Genomic DNA, 23,840 nt, shown 5'->3' with positions numbered 1-23,840 from the left:
CTTAAGAGAACTCCAACATTAACCCAGCCTTCCTCCATATAAATAAGTACTTGAAGCCTACTCCTACAATCCATTGTATTGTCCTGGGAGGTTTTTTTTTGTTTTGTTTTGTTTTGGTTTGGTTTGGTTTTTTTTGTAATCTCCAAAGAATCCTTTTTTTAATTTGCTGAAAGGGAGAGGGTTGTCATAATTAGAAGTGTTCAAGCAGTTAATATTTTAAGGTAATGGTTCTTCGCAAAGGAAACAGATACAAGATTGCCAAGGATTACCCAGGGAAGTTTCAGAGCTGAGTTAAACTTTGTACCTGTCAATTTCAGGCCAGTGTCTTTTCCATCACATAATTCAGCAATAACCAGAGCTAGAAGGAATGGGTTGGGAGAGAAAAACAGATTTAAGTGCAAAACAACCAAGGAAAAAAGTTTAATACCACTGAAAAAATATATATATACAAAAGTTCTTGGAGTTTGTTTGGTTTTGTTACATAAAGCACCATTAATTCCAGAGTACATCACAACTCAGCCTACTACACTTTCCAGAAAGCACCCAATACTCCTGAAATCTGATTTAGCACCAAGGGAATGCCATCTTGTTTAGCACCAGAAACCTGTTAAACACACCCTTTGGTTCCCCTGCCCTCCTCTCTCATGTGCATCAGGCACCCTCTGGCTGCTCATGGATAGCACAGGAGACCTGTCACCAGCATTCAATCACCAAATAGGAAAGGAGAAAGAAGGAAGCTTGTTTATGGAGATATTCAGTGTTAGAGAGGCTTGCTTCTCTTCAGGGAGGCATGGGGCACTATACACTATAAATTGACTATATTTGGGTTTGTAGCCTTTTGAGGAAGAGAGAAAGGGATTCGGTCCCAAGCATTGCTTCCAGCTTTCTGCTTCCTCTGCTGTCTGAAATCCTGTCTTTGAACAATTCCAAAGGGGAGGAATTGACCTCCCCTTTGACTTGACCTGCTAAGGGGTAGGAAGAAACCCACAGTCTCCTTTAGTTTCTATGATCCCTTCATCACATTTCCTGGTGAAAAAATCAGTCTTGCCTTAGTGAAACCTTGTTTTTATACCCATTGCCTCATTGACAGTGGTGGGGAGGATCCAGACAAAGCTCCTGGAACTCACTGTAGTCTTTACAGCTTCTTTGGGAAAGCATGGAGGGTAAGTAAGCAGGATAAGAGAGAAAATGCCCTGCAATTTTTTCAAGGTCAGTTTTAATATTTAGCCTTTGTCCCTGTTCCTTTGCTATCCTGGGCTGTGTGTACCAGACATAATCTTGTATAATTATGCACATTTCTTCTGGGAAAGCCCTGGTACTCCCAGGTGCTATAGGCAGAGACCGTGGCTCATCAATGAGACAGCAGAACCTGGATAAGTCCGAAGATTTCTTGACCAGTGATGAGCAGAGGAGAAATACCTGTGTTTCTCCTGCTTGTCCTGCCCTGAGACTCAAAAAGGAGACAAGTTCTGGCACTGAGGTTTATGGGAGGGAGCATCATGACATGTGGAAGTTGGTTTCCTAAAATCCTGAGCCAGCCTCACCTGTTCCCCCAGGACTGCAGCATCCCCTCCAGAGGGATGCAAATGGGAGCAGTGTGAGACCAATATAAATAGTACTAGAAAACCCTACCACTGGCATTCCTTCCTCACTGCGACATGTCCAACTTGACAAAAAGAGCGAGGGTTTGTTTTAGCCACATGCTTTTCTCAGTTACTCTGATGAGATTGCCAGAAAAGGGCATGGAGTATATGGCAGGGAAGCTTTTAACCCTTGGGCAAGGTGCTGTTGTCTCACCTCTATCTCTGTTCCATCACAGAGGTAAAGAAGTGGCAGCCTGTCCACGTTTGGAATTGATTTAACTGCAATTCCCCTGCAGCCTTGAGCTCAGGCCCTGAAATAGTGGTCCTTCAATACCAGCGTGGGAGAACCACCTTCAGGAGAACAATGAAATGGCACCTCTGCCATAGGAGAGCAGATTCCGGTTCACTCTCTTGGACTAGCTTCCCATAGCTGACGAGCCAAGACTGAGTAGCACCCCAGGGGAGTGTGGGAGGGGGTTTTCAAGGTCTTCCCTCTCTGTCTCTCATTCTGTACTGGTGATCCCTAGTGGGAACAGAATGGTCGCCTCTACTGAATCATGGGCAGAGGCCCATGAAGGGTCTGGCCAGGTGTCTGACCCTTCATCCGTTTGAAGAGCTAGAGTTGGCACAGAGGACAATCCCACCAGGTCTAGGTTTGGTGGCCAGTCTGGACTCTGTGACACAGAAGAGTGTCTATGGAAAGCCAGTTTAGAAGGCCAACAGTTCTCTTTTTGGAAAGGCAATATCCTCTCCCAGTGCTCCTACATCTTCCTTGTGCTACAGGAAGCCATCAGACCCCAGTCTGCTCTCCATACTACAGATATCAGAGGTGACATTAACACCTTGTTTCAGGCTGCAAAACTGGTATGTCTAGTTGGGATGGAGAGGAGCCAGGATGTACCTTAGCAGTGGGGACTTTATAGCCCTGTCCGCAGGAGTCCTTTGTGTATGAAGCCCCAAGGAAGGACACAGGCCCAGGAGCAGCATTTTAGCTTTCCTCTTGCTCTAGAACCCTAATGCCAGAGGCAGCTTGCTGGCAGATTGAGAAGAAGCCAATAACCTAAGCTGGGGTTATGAGGTGAGGGTCAAGAGGTGGTAGTGCCATGATGTAAAGTGGACAGATACAGGTCTGGCTACAAGAGAGCGTGAGGTGGGGGCCAGTGTGGCAAGTTTCACACTCACTGCCTGAGATTTGACAGGCCCATTTCCAGGTGATTTGCAGTGGTTACGGGCAGTAAAGAGAGAGAGAGAGAGAGTGAGAGAGAGAGAGAGAGAGAGAGAGAGAGAGAGAGGGGAAAAAGGAAAAGGCCTAAGAGGCCCTAAGGAAGAGGAGTTATTCAATGCTGGGCTTGACCAAGTAGCCGCTGAAGGTGATGTACACATCAACATCATCACTGTAAATGGCATTCTCCCGCTCCCGCTTGTAGAGCCTCACCCAGATCTCATCATTTTCCTGGAGCTCCAGCATGAGGCTCTGGCTCTGCATGATGCTGCGGTCGCTGGGTTGGGCATACAGGATGACCGCCTCTTCTTCATTGTGCATGATGTGCATGTAGGTCTCCTTGAAGTTCCAGGTGTGGACATTGAGGCTGAAATAGTAAAGTCCACCCACTGAGCAGTAGAACTTGCCATTGAACATGTCAAAGTGGCTGTAGAGGTTGACGAAGACAGTGTCAAAGATCAAGACCTGGAAGCCCTCGCTGCTGTGCAGCGCTTTCTTGCGACCGACGGAGAATGCAGCGTACTGATGCTTGCAGGGGTCTCCCGCTGTGCCCATCTGTCCTTTACTGCCTTTCTGGCCCTGGGCACCCCGCTCGCCTCGTGGTCCTTCTTTGCCCCATTTCCCGGGCATCCCAGGCTCTCCCCGGTCTCCTTTCTCTCCTACAGGAGGAAGCAGAGGACACAACTCCTGTGTGATACCAGAAGACGTGGAAGTGGCGGTGAGAAAGCCTAATGAGGAGGCAGAGGATTGCACAAGAATGGGGCAATGCCAAAAGAAGGAACACTTCTGAGGGCCACAATACCACTGCTCTTCATGGGAAAGGAACTAGCAGAACTCTGGGAGTGACTGGAGTCTCTTCCCCAATGAATCCCCTGCTCACCAAATGATACGGCTCTGCTGGAGGCACCAGGATGTCTCCCTAGGAGACTTCAGCCTCAGAGGGAGCCCAGCAGTCCAAAATACCACTGAGGCTCTTGACCTCTTCTACCTCCCCTGCACACCTTTACCTCCAGCACAGCCTTGCCCTCCATGCACCTCTCCTATGACCCAATTTTCCATATAGGATCCACACTGGTCTTTGTGTAGGCTGGAGGAGGGGAAGAACTGCTAACATCTGTGGGGGAATATGATTAGGGAGGGACAACAGGGTGGGTCACAGGGAAAAGATCCAAGCTGGACTGGGTAGATGGAGCACTGCAACTTAGAGGGATGGTGCTTCCACAATACTGGCATGCTTTGAGCGTCTCGTATAATTAATAATGCAATTCTAAAGTGGGGTGTGTGCACTGCCCATCACACACTTGGGCAGGCATCAATACATAGAGAGACCAGCACCAGAATGTACTTTGTGTATACAGAGAAGAAATGGGACTCAGAGCAGCCTCCAGCACTGACAGCATTCAAAATCTGTATCTTGTTCTTTTTCTTCTTTCCATCCTCTGCATGGTATTAAGGCCTCCCTACAACACCCCACTCTAGTCTAGGCCTTTATCTGCCCTTCTGAACTTTGATGGACTGCAGCTACTTCCAGGCAGGGCAGGGGAGGGACAGCATCCGCCCAGTTAGCCCAGACGAACCACAGAGCAACAAGAAGTGTGTGGCAGCGTCCAGCTGGGAACAGGCTTTTGCCCACAGCAAAGGCTAAAAGGGGAGTCCTGAAGGGAGGAGCTGGTCGAAAATAGGGAACCTTTTCCCATTAGCCAAGCCAGCCACTCCAGGGTGGAATGAGCTGGGGGGTTACTGCCAGTTTGACCTGGAGGTGCTTGCAAGTAACTGCTGCTTCCCTTTGCCCTCCTCCAGCTCCCAAATGCACAGACCCACAGAGCTGGAGAAGGTTCCCCACAATCTCCGTGGGTGCCAATGCCCTCCAAACATGCTTATTTTGTAGTTGATAAGGAGTGTTCCTTCCCTTAGGCACTACAGGGCTCTGTAAATCTGAGACAAGGAATGTGTCCTTCCAGCTTGGCAAGAGGCTGTCAGTGCCACTCCTGTGTTAGCAAGGAGGAAGAGTTAGTAGCAGGCAACGTCCTGAGACACAGAATCACAGCAGAGAAAGCACTGACTTCCATCCCCCCAGGCTTCTCCTCATCACAGCACAAAACACCTAAACCCTGGGCACTGTGTGTGTGGTCACTTATCCTCCAGGATGGCTCCCGGTGGTCTGTTAGCACAACCAGCATGCCAGCAATCCAGCTGTCACCTCCACTGCAATGCCATCAGTCCCTGAGCTGGCCTTGGCACCCCGGGGCAGACTTACCCTTCAGAATGGTGATGTTGATATAGGGACGGACCTCTGGCACTGGGTAGGGAAAGTGGTGGTGGCTGGGAGGGACTGGTGGGGTATCTGTGGAAGAGTCCAGTGGGTCACAACAGCGCTTGCAAGCACCAGGGCCCGGTTCTGTGAGGTTGGGTTCATCAGCGGGTGCCCCAAACACAACAAGAGGGAGAAAAAGGAAGGTCAGGGATGTGCGCAGGTAGGTTATGTCCATGGTGACCTGGGAAGATACGAGGAAGTGCCAAGAGTGAGGTATAAGAAGGGGGAGGACATAAGGGATGGATCAGAGATCATGATAAAACATCTTTCTGTGGTTGGAGCCAGGGGTGAGATGAAATGGCATTGTCCTGTGGAGGGAGCTTACATGCTTGTTCAAGGCTGCAATCTGAGCAGCAACCGCATGGCCCAAGAGGATGCCCCACGCCCTTCTGCCCAGGCCAGTGGAGACTCAGTGCTGACCCTGGGACAAGGCTTGATGCTGACTAGGCAAACCATTTAAACCACTAGAATATTCAGTCCCCAGGCTGGGATAGAGGAAAGAGACAGAATCATAGAATTCTGAAGATTGAAAAAGACCTCTAGGGTCATTGAGTCCAACCTCAACAGCTCTTTAGCAAAAGCATGCTTTGGTAGGCTGCTCAATCTGTGGGAAGCGCTGTAAAAAAATTCTCCAGCTCTCCTATCACTGCGTATCAGCTCTTTATAGGAATCTAACCCCAAAATCCCCATGTCCCAGAAGATATGCCTCTTCTCCTGTGGGCTGGGAACTTAACTTCAGCCCCCTTCTCTCCCCCACCAAATCCCACCCGTCCCGGCAGCTCGGTCCCCTCCCACCCATGCCCAGTGGGTTCTCAGGCAAGCCCCGGCACCTTCCCAAGGGGACGGCCGGCTCCCCAGCGCAGCCTTTGGGCGGACCAGAGGGGAACTGCTTCGCTGCCAAGGGTGAAGGACGTGAAGCTCCGCAGCTTGCAGAGAAGTATGCTTACGAAAGACAGACACGCCAAGCAGCTGAGAAAGCCCTGTCGCAGCCTGTGCCCCCCATCCTGCTGCCTGCCCCCGGCACAGCGCAGCTGCTCACCCCGGGGGCCGAAGGCTCCCCTCTCCGCTTCCCAGCCCCTGCTCGCCGGCTCCCCTGTGCCCGCAGGGCAGGCCCCCGCGCCCATGGCTTTAAGGAAGCCGGCTCTTGGCACAGGCACTGCTCAGCGCTGGCTGGGTGCGCAAGCTAGGTTTGGACCGGCTCCCTCCCCTCTCCTCTCCCTCCTTCTCCCTCCCTGGCTTTGGGTGCTCTCCATCCTAAACCGGCTTGGGTTTCAGCGTCTTTTTAACTCTTTCCTAGGAAGTGCCTTTTCCTTGTACATGTTGTTAGTTTGGTTTTATTCTCTGCCTTTTCACTTCCAGCCAGCAAAAAATGCAGGCAGCACAGACTGTGCCCTGTGCAAGGGGTGGACAGCAGCAGGATCATGTCCCACCCTTGGCATCTCAGGATGCATAAGGTAAGGTGCATTGGTGCAAGAGACAGACTTTCCTTCAGGCAGGATGCTACAGAATTCTGCCCTCAGCCCTTTGTGCTAGTCCCTTGTCCCATGACCATGCTTGGCCATGCTCTCTCCCCAGCTGTGCCTGACCCCCTCATAGTCCCTAAACTTCATCTTTCATTCTCTCCTGCATTGTTTTTTCTGCACATCACTGTGGCTTGTTGCCCCAGGCATGATATTTCTAGCAGGAGCAGCTGCCAACTGGGAGAGGCATCAGTTTTTTCCCTCTCTGGTCATCCCCTCTGCCTGGGCAGAGCCCCAAGCCTTGTGCTCCAGCACGTGTCATCCCCCGGTCACATCCCATGTTTAGGTCCCAGGCCGAGCTTTTTGGATGGGAGGGGTGTGCCTGGTCTGAAGCAGAGCCTGGCTGCTGGGAGCAGCCTGCTAGCAAAACTGGGGATCTGGAAACAAACCCTGGCTGTGGCCATTGTCCCCACCTTGGCGCCAAGTTGACAAGCTTGTGCCTTTGGGGTAAGCACAATGTGGATGCACCAGAGTATTGGAATGAAGGGCATTTTGGAGGGGAGAAGAATGCAGGGTAGGAGAGATGGGAGATTTTTCTCACACTGCAGAGTCGGTTGGGAAGAGGATTAGAAGATTCTATCCTGCACCAAAACTGACCTGGGTATTTATACCCTGGGTATGTGTGGGGTGGGGGGGTGGGGTGTGTGCGCATACAGATCTTTGAGAGGCAGAAGGAAGGATGGACAATATCTCTGTTCTGCAGGGGACAGAAATGCCAAGTCAGCGCTGTGCCTCCTGCAATTTCCAAGTGGAACTGCAGAAGGCTTCAAGGTTTCTGAGGGGAATCAGGTTTTGAGCGTGTCTACGTGTGCTGGGACTTTTTTTTCCTGTTTCCCTTCTCCCATTTGTTTGGTTTAGGAATGGGAGGCCCTGCTTCCCAGAGAGTTGATGGCGTTTGGCAGGACCCCAGAACCACTGGAGGAGCAAGCGGAAAACTCTGGGAAAATATGCACTGTGAGCTGAGGGGGAAGGGAGGAATGGGGGCTGGGAGGCCTGGAGATATTCTCAGGCTGCCTGTCAGCCTGGAGCTCAATGAACATGGAGTGAACATGCCTTCCAGCTGGGGCAGGAAGAGGACGGAGAAATGCACTGCTGAGTGCATAAGCTCCTGAGCAGGCTCCAGCACTGATGTGCAATGAAATCCATTGCAAGTTGCCCACGTTTGCCCGTGCCTCAGTTTCCCCTTTTGGGAAATGAGGTGGGGGAAGGTTAGGGCAATACTTCTTGCTAACAGAGACTTACCAGCTGACGGAAGAGGGGTTTCGTGATGAGTTGTGTTGTCTACTCCTGGCTCCTGCTGCTGGCAGTTTGGGCAGCTGACAGTACTATTAAAGGCAAGATTTTCTGGGGTGCATGAAAACTTGGAAACTGATATGGAAGACAAAGTTCCTCTCTGTCCCAAAAAAGCTTCTGCAGTTCCTTTCTCAGGTTTTCCTGCCTTGCTCATTTCCAAACGTGACATTACTCACTTGGGGTTCTTGGCCTTATGCCTGGTCTCTTCCACCTTTCCAAAGGAAACAGGTAGCAGGGAGGCCATTGTCCTCATTTCCGTCCCACATTTCCATCTGCACTCCTGAGCTGCTCGCAGACAAGCAGATGTTCTTCATGGGGGGCCTCATCAGCTGGGGCCTTTGCCTGTGTTTCATCTGACTGCAAGAACAGCTGACAGTGGGGAGCAAGCAGGACTTTGTATTTAATATCTCAGCTGGGCTGAATAGGGACCTGCCAGGAGCCAGCAAACAAAGACATGCTCTGGTGGCATTGCCCAGCTGGGCAGAAGTTTATGCCAGTAAAGACACTTGTGCTAGGGTAATATTGCCCTGCTCCCCAAAGGGAACAGTGTGTACCAGTGTGTACCAGCAATATTTTGCCAGGGCAGTCACATTTACAGGAGATTTTGAGAATTCTATCCAGTAAACCTGTGCCAGCCATGCTTTAAAGTGCAGTCCAAGCCTGAGAGCACTTTGTGTGCCCAACAATCTTTGCTCTCCCTCATCACACACTTTGCCTTGGAGGCAGCCGAGGCAAGCACTGTCCAGATTATACTGCAACGATCCCTGCTCAAAAGCAGCTGTTTCCTTCTCCTCCTCCATTTCCTCCCTTTTCTTGTACCCACCACAACACTAGCAGAGTAGGGGGACAAAGACTGTCTCTACCTCAGTGGCTGCATCCATCCTATTACCCCCCTCTAGCACAGGTATGGAGAAGGAAATTGATGCTTTCTCTCCTCTCTAGCCCCTGTGTACAGCTCAGATCCATTGTGGCACATGTGGATCATCTGCCCTGTTGCACATACACAGCACACATTGCGCACAAACACTGGCCCTTCACAGCTCCTCCCTCATCAAACCTCCAGAGTGAAGGGGTATCATCAAGAGCCAGAGGAAGAGCCACTTCTCTTCCCCTTCCTGACTCCTTCTCCTCCACCACAGCTGCCTTTCCTTCCCCATGCTGCCCACTCCTCTGCCCCTAATCTTCTAGAGCATCACAAGCCGGGAGGGGAAGCGGAGCACCTCTTACCTCCACTCCCCTCCGCAGGGGTCCCGCGCTGAGTTATCTGTATCCTGTATCCTCAGCTGCTCCTGGTTAGCAGCGCGGGAGGGAGGGCCGGCAGGGCCCAGCTGACTCCAGCCAGATGCTCGCCAAGTGCTCTTATGTAATTACTGTCTTTTCCATCCTGCCTCCAAGGCCTTTGTGAGTGCCTCCCCTCCTGCTCTGGCCCGTGTCAGGCTTGGCTTTCCCTCCCTCTCTCCCTTCTTCCCTCCCTTCCTCCCTCCCCTCTTCCACCCACCCAGCATCACAATTTGCTCAGTTCAACAGCTGATTCCTCCTGGAAGCAAAGTTCAGGCTTTTGGCTACTGCTGTTACTACCCTTAGAGAGAGAGCTCACACGTGTTTCAAGAGCTGGGAAGGGATCAGCAGCACTGCTCTGCACTTGCCTCCTCTCCATCACAGCCTGGCTGCTCCTGGGTACCTTTGCCTTGCCCTTCCGTAGTGCCTGTAAATGGGGAGGGGTACACCCGAGACATTAAAAGGTGGCAATGTGGTTTTTTGCTTCAGTAATTTGTGGTGCCCTCAGGTTATCCTGTAATAGCAGCTGTCACTCTGCTGTACTAGGATCGCTGATCATCTCTGGCCAGGCAGCAGAAGAGGCTGGGAAGAATAGATGACCTTTAAAGGTCCTTTCAAGCCCAAACTATTCTGTGATTCTATGATTTGATGAATCTTTTCTAACCTGTGGACTCCATGCCTGTGCACAGGGCTTGTGCAACAGTCAGCCCGTGTTACTCAAGAGCACCAGCATGGTTCAAAATTACTGGCCCAGAATACTTTCTATGTCTCTAAGGATGGGCAGACTATTAGATGTCAGCTGCAGGCTACAGGCTACATTTCTCTTTAGACTTCTGCCCATGTGGGGCCTGGACCAAGCAGAAATGACACGTTCCCTGGCTTTATGCAGGCTGCTGCTGAGTTTGAAGGCACTTCTGCCAGCAGGGATTTCTGCTGTGTGCTGCTTGGCGGCCTGGCCTGTCTCACACAGAGATCAAGGCCTGGCAAAGACTTGGCTTTTTTTTTTTTTTTTTTTTTTTTTTTTTTTTCCTGCTGTGCATTGCTGAAATGCCACGTGGCTGAGGAGCAGCTGGAAGAGCTGTTCACCTGCACTCATTGCTTGAGCAGAGCTGTTGCTAGACTTGGCAGTCTCCAATATTGAGCATAAAAGTGTGAGCTTGTCTTCTACTTCCCAGTGCCCCCACACCAGTCCTTGTGTGACACAGCTGAGCAGGGAGGGAATCAGACACTGGCTCACAAGCTGCATCAGCTGGAGATGCCTCACAGCATCACTCAGGCTGTCCCTCTCCCCATCTGCAGCTTTTCCAATTTGAGTGTCCCCTCTCTTACCCTCACATTGTGCCTCTGCCTATGAGTCCAAGGAACTGTGCTGGTATCCACCCCAAACTCTGGCATATAATTACAAGGACTATCCCTACTGCAACCAGGAAGAGTTTGTGGCCTTGTGAACATCTAGATCCAGCAGCCTGACTGGGTGGGAGATACCAGGTGACATTGTAACCTGTTTGAACCAGTTCTTAAAAATAACCTTCAGGCAAGCCTGCTGCCTTCTGCTTCTCTGTATCTGCATGCACCTGAAGGCCCCCTCCTCCCATCCACTCCAGTGTAGACCCAGAAAATTTTACTCCTTTGCCATCCTCTCCTACACACGCTCCTAGACCTGCTCATATCACTTATCAACAGTAGATCACTACTCAGGGCATATCAGTTCTCACAAGGAGTGCTGAGAAAGGTGCTCAGCAGTTTGGGTGAGAAAACTTTCTTCAGAGATAGCCATGAGCTTTCTCACCAAAGAAACAAAAACTTTGTGGAGGAGGGATGGGGTGGTGGGGCATGAGTGGACAGTTGGATGGGCAAGGAAGCTGGTGTTTAGAGCTCACAAACTCTTGGATCTGCGAGGGGTGCTTTCCACTACGGGAACCAGACTGACATGACAGAATTATAGAATCACAGGGTGGTTTGGGTTGGAAATGGCCTTCAAGATCATCTAATTCCAAGCCCCCTGCCATGGACATGTTCCAGTAGATCAGATTGCTCAAAGCCTGGCCTTGACTGCTGCCAGGGATGGGGCAGCCACAGTGTCTTTGGGCAACCTGTGCCAGTGCCCCACCACCCTCACAGTAAGCAATTTCTTCCTAATAGCTAATCTAACCCTGACCTCCTTCATTTTAAAGCCATTTCCCTTTGTCCTATCACTATATGCCCGTTTGAAAAGTCCCTCTCCAGCTTTCCTGTAGTCTCCTGTTAGGTGCTGGAAGGGACTATAAGATCTCCATGAAGCCTTCTCTTCTCCAGGCTAACAACCCCAATTCTCTCAACTTGTCTTCATAGGTCAGATGCTCCAGCCCTCTGATTATCTTCATCACTGTCGTCTCGGACCTGTTCCAACAGGTCCATGTCTTTCATATACTGGGGGTCCCAGACCTAGATGCAGCACTCCAGATGGAGTATCACCAAAGAGGAGTAGAGGGGCAGAATCACCTCGCTCGACTTTCTGGCCACGTTTCTTTTGATGCAGCCCAGAACACGAGTGTCTCTTTGTGTGTGCGAGTGCACACCTCTCATGCCTGCACAGGTCCCTCTGGATGTCTGACACGCGGGGGGTTAGCACGGAGAGGCTCCACTGCCGCTTGGCAGCACAGTCCTTACCCCGGTGAGAAGGGCAGGAGCCCGGTCGCGATCCCCGGCTCGCCGCTGCCGGCCGGTGTCCGATCCCCCTCTGCAGGACGCGCCGCGCAGCGTCCGCATCCCCCGCGTCCCCCGCCCCGCGTCCCCCGCGCCGCTCGGCGCCACCCCCGCCCTGCCCCTCCCGCCCCGCTGCGTGTCCCTCGGAGGTGTCCTGCGTGCCCGAGAGCAAGGCAGGACCGGGTTGGGCTCTCGCGTCCCTTCCGCCCGCAGCTCCGCAGCCGCTCCGGCTCCAGAGCACCGCGGGGAGCCGCGGCGGGGCACTGCCTCCCCAGGCACGGTTTGCCAGTCGAGGCATCCGTATTCCCGTGCCCCGCAGCCCTGTTTGTCATGTAGAGAAGGCTGCTGTGCTGCAGCCCAGGCACGTGTCCTTGCCCGGCTGCACTGACGCACTGGGTATGCGCGTGTGTCTGTTTGTGCGTGACGTGCTGAGTGTGAGATCTGCGTGAGCCGGCTGCGTGGTGTGTAGCGTTTGCATAGTTTATGCTTGGGAAGGCAAAGAACAGCAATTTTTCATGAGCAAATATTTGCATATTTTCCACTCGTTCGAGCAGATAAAGCATTTCAATTCTCTGTCGGATCCTCAGGAGAGCTAGGAGCATCTTCTTTTTACAAAGGTGTTTCCCCTTTTTGTATTCCCCTGTCTCTTTTCTCTAGAGGCTACTCCGTTACAACAGTGCTTCCTGCCCCCTCCACACACCCCCTTGTTCCACAGCCCTGTACAACAGCAGAAAGCAGAACATAGCCTGGACGGTTTTGCTGTTGCTTGATCTGAGCTGCTGTGATTCCCTGCTGATGACAAATACAGCGGCTCCCTAACAACAGCTTCAAATGACATTATGTGTGGGCTGTGTTGGTAACAGCCTGGAAACATACCCTCGGTTCTCCACACTGGAACCCCTCTGCCATCACCATTTGCCACCCTTCCAGTTTTCCTCCTGAAGATCCACTGCAGGGCAGAAAGGTCACACTGAGTGGGTCAGCAGCTGCTCCAGACCAGTGTTGTGTGGTTGGGTTTGGGGTGTGTGCGTGTGTGTGTGGAGGGCCCTTGGCAAGGTGCAGCTGCCCTCTCCCAGCCTGAGCCTGTGTGCATTAAGGTGAATGTGCCATGTTCTTGGTGTTCGAGCTTAGGCTGAGTGGTACACGCAGGTCTGGGTGTGTGGGCACCCGTGTGGTGGCCCCATATGGTCTCATGCACACATATATGTGCTTGAATCTGTGCATGGCAGGAATATGTCTGTGTGTTTACACACATCCACAAACACACACATGCAATCATGCAATAAACACTCATTTGCATGCATGCTTACACAGCACACACAATGCCTCTCTCTCTCTGCTTATGTGTGCTCTGACATGTGTGCACAAACTCTCTGACAGAATGGGTTCCCCGTGTCTCTATCACCCCATCTGTAATCACACATTTGCTGGGAAGAGGATTGCACAATGCTGCTGAAATCATTGCAGCCCTTTCTAGTCTTGCAGCTCTGATCACTACGTGACAAGAATGAAACCTTTTGTGCAACACAGGGCTTGATGGAGCCCTTATCTCTGTGTCTCTGCACCCAGAATAGAAAAGATCTTTTCCATAGCTGACTGGAGCAAATCCCCCCTGAACACATCCAGACTTTCATTTAGCACATGGTCCCCATGGCCTTTGGGTTGCCCAGAGTCAACCACAACATCGTTAAGGAGAGGGATCACAAGGGCAGTCAGATTAATGCCATTACCACAGAAAACTCTGGGGATTCACCAACAGGGATACAGTGCTGAGGAAAGAGCAGGGGTCAGGAGGCAGCAACCTCCTGATCATCATTCCAAATGCCTGTTCCTATGAAAACCAGCCTTTAAGTCAGTGGTGATAGTTTGAAGAATTTTGTGGCATTTGTTTTCTCTTCATGAATTTTGGACAAGAAATACTTTTTCCTTCCCCTCCCCCCGTCTTATTTTCTGTTAATCTTCAATTTTTATTTCTCCAATTTGTCACTGCAAAACAGGATACAGCCTAAGGGGGTGAAGAAAACACAAAACAGAAAAATGTGATACTTGTGTCTCTTTTCTTTTAAGCTCCTATTTAATCTAAAGATCTTTTTTTTTTTTTTTTCAGATCTCTCTGGAACACATTTTGTTTGCCCCAGCATGCTGCCCTGCAGAGCTGCCTTGATGGGAGCTCAGATTCCGTGTGTCAAAATGATGTCTCCTTGGCACATTTGCTTGGTGCTGGCATTGCAGTGCTTGGGCTCTTAAGGAATGTTGGTATTTTAAGAAGCCAGCCAGTCGAAGGAGTTTCTTGAATGGTGATTTGCAGCAGATGGAGCTGCAAAGGCATTTGAAATGAAGTCTTAGCTCAGTTTGGAGTTGAAGGAGACTGTCTCTGTTAAGTGTGTTGGCAGCTGGGGAACTCCCCCCATCTCCTCACGGCGGCTGGGCTGCTACTCCATGGATAAGGAAACCCATCCTCTATCTGCCCCCCATCCTCCCGAGCTGCTTCCTGCAAGGGCCTTGATCACAATCACATGCCTTCTTCAGCGCCTGGTCATCAACCATGAGCAGTGCTACAAGCTCCTCAGGTAATACAAGCTCTGCTCTGTCCTACTAGGATTGCTCTGCCAGAGGAGTCCAGCATTCACCTGGCTCTGCTCTTCTCTGCAAGAGAAGCAACACAGACTGGAGTTTAAAGTGCTGTGCTGTCCATCTATCTGACCATTTGGTAGTCAGCCCTTTAAATCTTTCCACCACTTGTTGCCCCTTATAGAGGCAGAACTTTTGGCAGTCCATCCTTATTCTGCCAGGATTTCTTGGTTGTGTTTCATCCACTGGATGTTGCAGGAGCTCCCCATGAAACTAAAACAGAGGCTTTTTTTAGTCCAACAAACTTTATCCCACGCCCATGAATAGTTTGGCTGCTTTTCTGACTGGGGCCCATGGTGTGGGAAGTTGATGCCTTGATTGAAGGAGAAAAAGATGTAAAGACAGCAGAAGATAGAAACTGGCTACAAAGCTCTTTCTTTTCCCCATGAGCTGAGCCTGCACTCCTGGGTGTCTGACTGCCCGTGCTCAGGGGAGCACTGTAAGGGCAGCTGAGCAGTTCCTGTGTGGTCTGGCAGGCAGCTCAGCTCCCAAGGCTGAGCCTGCAGGCATGGGCAACTTGGCACCAGTGTCCCAGGCTTAAAGAGGAAACATGAGGATGGAGGATTTTAGGGAGACAATCTTTGTCGTGGAGGTGATGGCAGTACCAGTGACTGAGAGCACAGCTGAATGTGTTTTGGTTGGTTGTGTCTGCAGTCCCTGCCTACCCTTCCTCTGCTCTCTAACCTGGCTAGGAGATGTCCGTTCACCTGACACCCTGTGACAGTCCTTTTCCAAAGTCGGGTGTCCTGCACTGCAGTTCTGAGGCCTGCCAGGCCTTCACATCTTCTCACATTGCCTTTGCATGACCTTGACTCTTGCTTCCTCATAAAGTGGTTCTGTTCCCACGATCCTCAGCTGCTGCAGCTTGTTCTGCTTCCCAGTCCAGGTCTTTTGGCTTCTGTCCCAGCACACCCAACCCCATGCCACCCCTTCCCTTCTCTTACCTTTTCTCAAGTGACCTGTGAGACATCTTTCCATTACCCAGCCAGCTCCCATAATTGACCCTCCACAAGTCACCTCCTGCAACATCTTCTGACTTCAGGAGGCATGTATCCTTCTGGTGGGTCCCTCCTTCCCATTTCTCGAAATTGTTTGTAGAGAAAACTGCCCAAAGGGCTGTGGTATGAGGGTCATTTCGGTGGCTGTAACTTAGCAATAGCATTCGTGGAGAAGTTAAAAGTGTGGGGACAGACATTTTAGCAGAGCTGCAGGAATGAAGCCAAAGTGGAGAGGGAGACCTTCATCCCACCCACCATTGTACAGTGCTGCTCCTCTAGCCTGGACACTCAGATGGGCCCATCCACATCTTCCTTCCAACAAGCAGTGTGCAGAAGTAAGCACTCATCCAACTCCACAGCAGCACGCTTGCTCTCCAACTCTTATCCAAGCACTCATATCTGCACTTAAACATCTTGCAATTACATAAACACACTCCCTCATCTGTGTTAGTGTACACTGACACACATGCATACCCCCATAGGTACCCCTGCACATATGTGCACACCCCCAGCAGATGAGCATCAGTGCCCAGGACTGGCACCAGCCTCCCACCAGCCCTGACTCCTTGGTCTCTGATCCTCTTCAGCCATCCCAAACATGTACAGTCCAGGGAACAAAGTTTTGCTTAAAACTACCTTTGTGTACATGCAGACGCATCATTTGTTCACCAAATACTCTACCACTTCCCACAGGATAAGTCGGTTCCTAGTATTGCTCAGACTCTTTACAACCACAGCACTCACACACTGGAGATCCCCTGACCTCTGTCTGCTTCCTGCCCCCGTCCTGTACTGAGAGATGCCTTCACCTCCTGTATCAGCCAAACATGACTCCGTACAGAGATCGACTCAACTCAAAGACATTGTGTATTCTCAGGAGAGCCAAATCTATAGCACCCCTTCCCCTAAACACATAGAATGGTTTTGCCCCCCTGGCCTTCTAAGTCCACAGACTTTTTCTTTATTTATAATAAAGCTTAAGGAGAAGAAAAGAAATGCTGCCTCCAACTCATGTCTCATTGTCTTCTTCTCTATACTTGTTGCACCTCCCACCAGGGTGCAGAGGCACCAGGAGAACCCTGAGGTATGCGAGGTGCAGGAAAGAAATGTTCCAATTTTTTCTCCCAGGTAAGTCTCGTCATCCTGCCCAGAGTCCATAAGAGCTCTGAAAAGAAAGAGGAGGTTTTGAGCAGTAAATGGTCTCTAGCCATGACCAGCACAGGCAGGAAATCTGTCCCAAAGACTTTTTGAAGAACTAGAGAGGGGCCAGCCATGCATGCAACTGGCTGATATGTCTTTGCTGTAGACATTTCTCCTTCCTGTTCATCTTTTAAGGTAGACCACTTCTCATGTTTATAAGTCAAGGCACTGGGTTGCCTAAATGTGGTATATGCCATCTGGGGACTTCCTGAAGGTGCCACCATGAGATGGCAGCCTATGCCCTCCAAAGCTGGATCATCTAAGGGCAGATCATTGCTCTAGGGCTGACCTTGCTTCTCTGTACTCTAAGTGCCCATCACCTCTTCAGCTCTCCCTAAATGCTGTTGCCAGGTGAAAAATCGTTTGCTCCTGGTGGCAAATACAATGCTTATTCTTCAAAAGCCACTGGCCTATGGAACTGCACAATGTTTATTCTGTAGGAAGAACTCGAAAGCAACCAGCCCAGTTGTGCCAACTTTTACCAGTTCACCAGGCAGTCAGGTATAACTTTGGGGTCACCAACCACAAGGGACTACTAAGAGACTCCCAGGACAGAAGAACACATGTGTAAAGGAGACAGAAAATACATTAATGGTTTTGGGGAAATTAAGATCATATGTATGTTTATACTGGGAAAATAAATGAGCATGTATGTAAAATATAGTACATAAATGGGAGCTTCTTTGGTACTCAGCATGCATGATATTTTAAGGAGATATCCCCTCGTGCATCCAGCCAAATAAAGAATGCCTGCTTCTTAACGCTACATTAATGTTAAGGAGGTTTTATTTTTTACCAATTTCTGGTAACACTGGTACCACACAAACCTCAGGTGTCCATTCCAAAGCCAAGAACAATGCCTTGCTTCTTCCACAAGATCATGGAGCCCTATTAATCTTTAAGCCTACTCTTGGACTTTATTATTTCCTTGTATCGTCTCCCATTGCTTTTGAAAGCAGAGAAGGTGAAGGGAATCCCATGTCCCGATGTCTCTTTCCCCTGCACCACTCCTTTCATCATAAATAACTGACATGCAACTTGCTGCTCTTTTCGCATCCTGCAGGCTCCTCAGGGAGTGGTTTTTGCTCATTGCTTTTTCCTTTTCCACTGCTTAGAGGGCGCTCCTGCCTGTCATTTCCATTCCTGGTGATCTTGCTGATCTCACCCTCTTCCCTTTCGTCATCAATCTTCTCTGGGGAGCATGCTGGCACCTCCTGGCTCTGGACTCGGCGGGACGGCCTGAAGATGGCCCTGCGGAAGCCCTGCTTGAAGCGGTAGGAGAGGAAGCCATAGATGATGGGATTAGCGCAGCTGTTGGCATACGGCAGCACCACCACAAGGAAGTAGACTCCAAAGAGGGATGGCTCCTCTGGCAGTGGGCAGACAACATTGATTATGTTGAGGACGTAGAAGGGAAGCCAGCAGAGGACAAAGACAGCCACCACAGTCACCACCATGCGGGTCACTCTGCGCTCTGAAAGCTTGTGCTTGGAGGACAGAGCCCTTACCCGCCTGCCAGAGGAGCGAACCTTCACAACAATCAGGAGATAGCAGAGACAAATCACCAGCAGTGGTCCAAAGAAGCCCAGGGTAGCAGTGTAGACGATGAAGCCAGCTCTCCACACCGAGGCAGGCTCTGGCCACTGGATGTGGCAAGTACTCATCCCTAAAGGGACATCTGAGAAGACAACCACGGGCAGCACCACTATGGAAGACAGCACCCACACGGTTACACTCACGGCCTTGGCCACCCGTGCTGTCCTCCATTTGGAGGACTTCCCTGGGTGGACCACAGCCAGGTAGCGGTCAACGCTCATCACTGTCAGGCAGAAGATGCTGGTGAACTGGTTGATGGCATCCACGGCCATCACCAGGCGGCACATGAAAGAGCCAAAGGGCCAGTAGGACAGGGCATTTTGTGCAGCCAGGAAGGGCAGGCCCAGCATGAAGAGCTCATCAGCCAGGGCCAGGTTCAAGATGTACACGTTGGTCACCGACTCGCTCACGGAGTGCCGCAGGACCACGTAAATGACCAGAGAATTCCCAGCCAACCCTACCACACAGACAATGAGGTAGACCACGGGGATGAGGACACCGCTGACAATTACACCAGGGCTGACAGTGGAGGAGCTGTTGGGGGTAGTGAAGCCTGCCCAGCTACTGGAGGCATTCCCCTCCTCCAACACAGCCGGTGTGGGGAGGCTAAAAGCAGAAGTGTCCATAGCAGAGGCAGGGAAGAGGGCAGAGGGCAGTGTCCTTGTAGGATCAGTTAGCAATCTGGAGCTGAGGGGAAGAGAAAAAAAACATTGATACTGGGGACATGACAGCTGAACAAGCCACAGGTAAAATCACCACATTAACTGTGTGTTAGGTATGGGCAGGCATGGGAAATCAAGGGGAGTTTGTGGAAGCTAGCAGATTCTGGAAAATCTAGGACAATATCAAACCCATCTAGTCCTGCAAGGCACAGTGGACATGGAGGGACAAACAGGGCTCAGTTTAGGCCTCTCCTCTAGTGAAAGATTCTCTGGGGAAAGAACAACAGACTAGCATAAGGACAGGGAAAGTTTTCATTTTCTGCTAATGGATCCAGTACTGAGGACATGGTCACCAGGGGCCTGGTTCTCATTTGTGAGTGGCAGGTGCTTTAAAAGAGGGAAAAGCATCCAGTGACAAAGTGTCTTTCCAACTCTGACTTTCCTATTCTCCTTATTCTCCTGCTTGCTGAAGCTCTTTTTGGACTGGCCAGATTATTTCTAGTGCCACAGGAGAAGGAAAAGCACTTTTAATCCAAGCAGAGAGGCTTAGCTCAGCACCTGAACTGAAGGGCAGCTGGTTTATGTTATGCCAGTTTGAGAGTAAAGGAAAGATAATTTTGGGTACACCAAGAGGGATCAGTCCAGATTCCTCTTGTCTCTTTTTCTCCTGTTCTCCCTGCCATTCTCTCCTTCTCCTTCTGCACACTGCAACACACTGCTAATGGTAGAGGCTTTGCCCGCCCCACCTGTTTGCAACACCAAAGCAGTGTCCCAGCCTTCCTAAGCTGAGGAGCCCAATTGCTCGACATACGAGGGTTTGGCATGGAAACAGCACTCAGCTCACTCAGAGACAGCCTTGAGCAAACAAGCTCTTCATTCACCACCAGCTCGCTGCTGACACCAACTCTCGCTGCAGGGAGAGAAGGGACAGACGTGCCTTTTGTCAGGGCTCCATATGTGAAATACAGAGCCCAGCACATACTGTGGACCAGAGACACCCTGGAAAACCTAATGCAGCGGAGATTTGTGGTTCTTTCAGGATTACTCCAGCTCTGGAAAAATTTTCTGGAAGTGTGGACTGACAGGTCCTTGGAAGGGAAGATGACTTGGTGGAAGTGAATGGGGGACCTTGAGGCTCACCTTTTCACATCTCAACACATCTTTTAGAGCTCTGAAGCTCCTTTTCTATTGAAATTAAAACTGGGGATGTCAAAGGAAAGGACTCCCAACCTTAACTACTTTCAGGAGGCCAGAGACACTCCAGAGACTTTTCTTGCAGATGTGATTTTCTGTAGCATCACAACATTCTTCTCAAATGTCTAATATTACAGTGTTTGGGTTTTTTTTTTTTTTTTTGATTGGGGTTTTGTTATTTGTTTGGTTTTTAGGTGTCATTCCAAGTTCTGGAAACCCTAGGGGAGACCTGAGCTTTAGATGGATTCCTTGGACACCAGACAGGCAAACCCAACAGACTCTACAGATGCATTAAATTTTATGCCGAAGGAACCTCATCTGAGATGCCCCATAAAAACACAGTTGAGCAACTACATCTTAAGGCCATTTCTACAGGCTATTGTATAAATGTTTTCTGCTTTAGAGTATTTGAGCTTTGAATGACTGGGCTTGTTTAGATTTTTTTAATTTTCACATGCCTTGGGCCGTGACTGAGCTGACAGAAGTCCATCTCACGAGGTCCTGCAGCATTGGGTTGTCCCACACATCATGAGTGGCTGCAATGAATAAGCAGAATAGGAAGTGGTTTGAAACTCTGTGTTCAAGGATATTTCCTCTGATATTTTTTCCAATTCTATTCTAGTGACACAAACCACTTGTTGGAGAAAAGAGGAGGGCAATGGGGGCTCTAGGGACAAAGATCCCAAAAAAGGTGGCAGAAGCCAGAACAGTATGTTCATGAAAGTATGATCCTCTAAAAGATGAAGACATAGATAGGAATCCCTTTGCATGTTCCTCCTGCATGCAAAGGAATTTAAAGAAGAAAAAGGCCAAACATTTTGAGCCTTACAAATACCAAATATGGATGGAGATACTCCTGGTGGAGCTGCAAAGCATTTGGAGAAGTGTCTGGGATCCAGACCTCAAAGCCAGCTGTTCAGACCGTTGTTTAGCGATACAGTAAATCCAGCTTCAGGGTAGCTTCAGAAGCCCTATCAAAAATGCTAAGGCGTGCAACAAAAAGCATGTTATTTCCTATACATTCATTTTCCTGCTTAGGCAGCTGCAGGGGAGAAACTTGATCTTTAAGTAGGTGTGGTCATTCTAACTATGTCAAGTACCATGTACAGCTCAAGTGCCATATCACACATTTTGGCTAGTTTGGCAGAAAAACACTGGGCACCAGTGCTCCATCTAGTTTGGATCCACTCTGCTGGTTGCTTTGGCAGCACATGCATAGGTAGGAGTTGGTGAGCAACCCTGGCCTCAGACTGATAGTGTGTTAGCATCCACTTGGATCTGTTCCTAATGTGGACAGCACCTGTTGCGAGAGGCTTGGGATCCTCTAACAGGTGCTACCAGAATATGCATGGTTCATGCAGCTGGAGACCAGGAGGAAGGCAGAGAGGTAAGAGGAGATTGGAAATTGGCACTACTTCTTTCCTTAGGGGGAAAAATATAAATATATATATATATTTCTGCATTGAATGAGAGGAGGAGGTGGATGCTGAAAGCTGAGCCTAGTCCTGGTAACAAAACATGAATAGCAGCTTGGGAGGGACAAGACAGCCAAATAACCTGCACCACCCTCCCTTGATCCCCTTTCCTCCTGTCCCCCCTATTTCCCACGGCCCTGCTCCAGCTCAGGACTCTCCCATCTCAGCTCGGGGTTGAGCTCTCTCGTAAGGACCAGGCTGCACTGGCAGAGTTGGAGGGCCGGGAGCGGGGGGTGGCCGGCAGGTTTTCTTCTCTGGAACTGCAGACTTAACTTCTGCATGGACTCATGCCCGCGGGAGACATCTGGGAAGAGCGGGCAGAGCCGCCGGGTACTTACATGTCGTCGGGATGTACATTTTCCTCCGGTTCCCCGGGAGAATCTGTGTCATGCTTTTCCCCTTCCTCTTTCTTAAACGCGACAGAGCAAAGCGCTCCCGGAGGGAGCGAGCCCCGCCGGGCGCTACCGGAGGCGCGAGTCCTTCTTGCCGGACTTGCCCATCGCCCCCGCCGTGCCTGGCGTGGGAAGGGGCCCGGGGGCGGGCGGCGGGATGCGCGGCCCCTCAGCCCCACGCCCGTGCGCCTCTCCCCCACGCAGCCCCCACCATCCGCGGGGCTCGGGCAGAGGGAGCGGAGCGCCGGTACTGGGGGACGGGTGCCGGTAGCCAATGGGCGCCACGCACGGAAACACCGGCAGGAGAAGGAGGAGAAGGAGGGGATGCACGACAGGGCAGGAGAACAAAGATGAGCGGGGGGAGATACCGGGATGGAAAATAAAAGCGGGAGAGGGAGGCGCAAGGAGATGGGCAGAGGGATGAGGGGAACGCAGAAGAGGGGAGGATGAAGGAATGAGGAGTGTGGTAAAAGAAGCTGAGGACAGTGGAGGGAAGAAGGAGAGGAAGAAAAGAGGGATGCAGAGAGCAGCTATGTGGTGGGAGAGTGGCATGCAGGAGGGGGCGACTCGGCTCGGCTCTCCTAGAGGCACCCAGGAGAAGGGCCCCTGTTCCAAGGGTCTTGCAGGCAGGACTGGTGCTGCTTGGAGCTGCAGAGACACAGCAAAACCTTCTGTCTGGCAGGGTGCTCAGAAATCGAGGCGGATGTTGAGCACACAAACCCTTCTCTCTTCTGTTCTGCCCTGTGAGCACCTCCAGACGGATGAAGATGAGGGCAGATGGGAAGATAGGGAACTGTCTCTTTCAACTCTTTCTCTTTTCCTGGCTCCATACATGATCTCTTGTCTTTTGCACCTTCTTTGGGAAAATGTTCCAGTTTAATAGCCCCAAATTTTCCTACCAAATTTTATCTCTGCTGGAAGGCATAGACCCAGAAGAAATGGATCTAAGAAAGAAATTAATCTTTGTGAGAGCAGCTGTCCCATGAAGGATTTTCCATCCCATTCCCTGCACAAAGAGCTTCCCTGTCATTCTCACCCCCTTTCCTGCCCTGCAGCCAACATCAGTGACTCCTTGTGCTGTGCATCACCCAGTTCTTGACATTTGGCACTGCTATTGTGAGCATTTGACTCCCTAGGGTAAATTCCAGCTTTAACAAAAGAAGGCAGTATCCCTTCAGGCACAACATAGCCAGGGTCTGGCATCCAAACCTACTTGGGCAACTTTATATGCAGCCAGTGCTGCTCAGGGGTGAGCTGATGAATGCAGTGTAGGACTTCAAAGCTGCCAAGCCTTTTTAGGCCAGAACTTGGCCACAATGCTGTCTGAAGACACAGGAGAGGAATCCTCATTGGGAAAGAAATGGCATGCGTAGCACTCAGAGATTTTTTTTTACCATGGCAGGGCAGGTGTCTGTAGCACCATGCAGAAGCCCCCAAGCTCCTTTGTTAGAAGAAACAGCCATTCAACAGCAGAGTTCTACACAGTCCTGCTAACCTTGCAGGACTTGTTAGCATAAACACACTCACAAATTCCAGGTCTCCAGATCACTTCCTCAGTGCTCTGAGTCGTGTCCCATTCCCTGCCTCAACTTCAGTGGGGGGCTGTGCAAAGTGCTTAAATTGTGTCGGGAGGAGAGCTCCGCCTGTGCACCTCCACAGGTAGGCAGATACATGAATTTTGTTTCACACACATCATGTGCATTGCTGTACATTAGAGGGGATGGGGCAGACTAAAAAAGTAAAAGCCAAGGCTTGAAATCTGGAGAGAAGTAATAAACCACTGGGAATATATTGCCT

At 50.6% G+C, this 23,840-nt stretch overlaps 2 protein-coding genes across 4 annotated transcripts; both read right to left on the bottom strand.

Moving 5' to 3' along the window:
• Positions 1-158: 158 nt before the first annotated feature.
• On the bottom strand, positions 159-9,290 carry C1QTNF6 (C1q and TNF related 6). Of its 3 annotated transcripts, XM_053978055.1 has the most exons (5): positions 9,160-9,290; positions 7,882-7,964; positions 5,063-5,300; positions 3,019-3,464; positions 159-358 (listed from the first exon to the last, which is right to left on the bottom strand). In XM_053978055.1, exons 3-5 carry the CDS (start codon positions 5,292-5,294, stop codon positions 314-316), a joined length of 723 nt encoding a protein of 240 aa, XP_053834030.1. In that variant the 5' UTR covers positions 5,295-5,300; positions 7,882-7,964; positions 9,160-9,290; the 3' UTR covers positions 159-313. The 3 variants fall into 3 exon arrangements, with proteins under 3 accessions (XP_053834030.1, XP_053834028.1, XP_053834029.1); XM_053978053.1 differs by lacking the exon at positions 159-358 and having other exon boundaries at positions 397-3,464; XM_053978054.1 differs by lacking the exons at positions 159-358; positions 7,882-7,964 and having other exon boundaries at positions 397-3,464.
• A 7,814-nt stretch (positions 9,291-17,104) lies between these two features.
• SSTR3 (somatostatin receptor 3) lies at positions 17,105-23,033 on the bottom strand. Its single transcript, XM_053978051.1, has 2 exons — positions 21,990-23,033; positions 17,105-19,007 (listed from the first exon to the last, which is right to left on the bottom strand). The coding sequence occupies exon 2, from the start codon at positions 18,944-18,946 to the stop codon at positions 17,741-17,743; it is 1,206 nt and encodes a 401-aa protein (XP_053834026.1). The 5' UTR covers positions 18,947-19,007; positions 21,990-23,033; the 3' UTR covers positions 17,105-17,740.
• Positions 23,034-23,840: the final 807 nt, after the last annotated feature.

Source organism: Vidua macroura, chromosome 5, assembly GCF_024509145.1.
Source record: "Vidua macroura isolate BioBank_ID:100142 chromosome 5, ASM2450914v1, whole genome shotgun sequence".
In the NCBI taxonomy this organism is placed as follows: domain Eukaryota; kingdom Metazoa; phylum Chordata; class Aves; order Passeriformes; family Viduidae; genus Vidua; species Vidua macroura.
This window is presented reverse-complemented; position numbering and strand designations above follow the sequence as displayed.

Excerpts from the sequence above, each read along its gene's own strand:
- C1QTNF6 (XM_053978053.1), bottom strand. The coding sequence starts at position 5,294 with ATGGACATAACCTACCTGCGCACATCCCTGACCTTCCTTTTTCTCCCT. Across the intron at positions 3,465-5,062 it reads CAACATCACCATTCTGAAGG|GAGAGAAAGGAGACCGGGGA; the intron begins GTAAGTCTGCCC and ends TTCCTCCTGTAG.
- SSTR3 (XM_053978051.1), bottom strand. The coding sequence starts at position 18,946 with ATGGACACTTCTGCTTTTAGCCTCCCCACACCGGCTGTGTTGGAGGAG.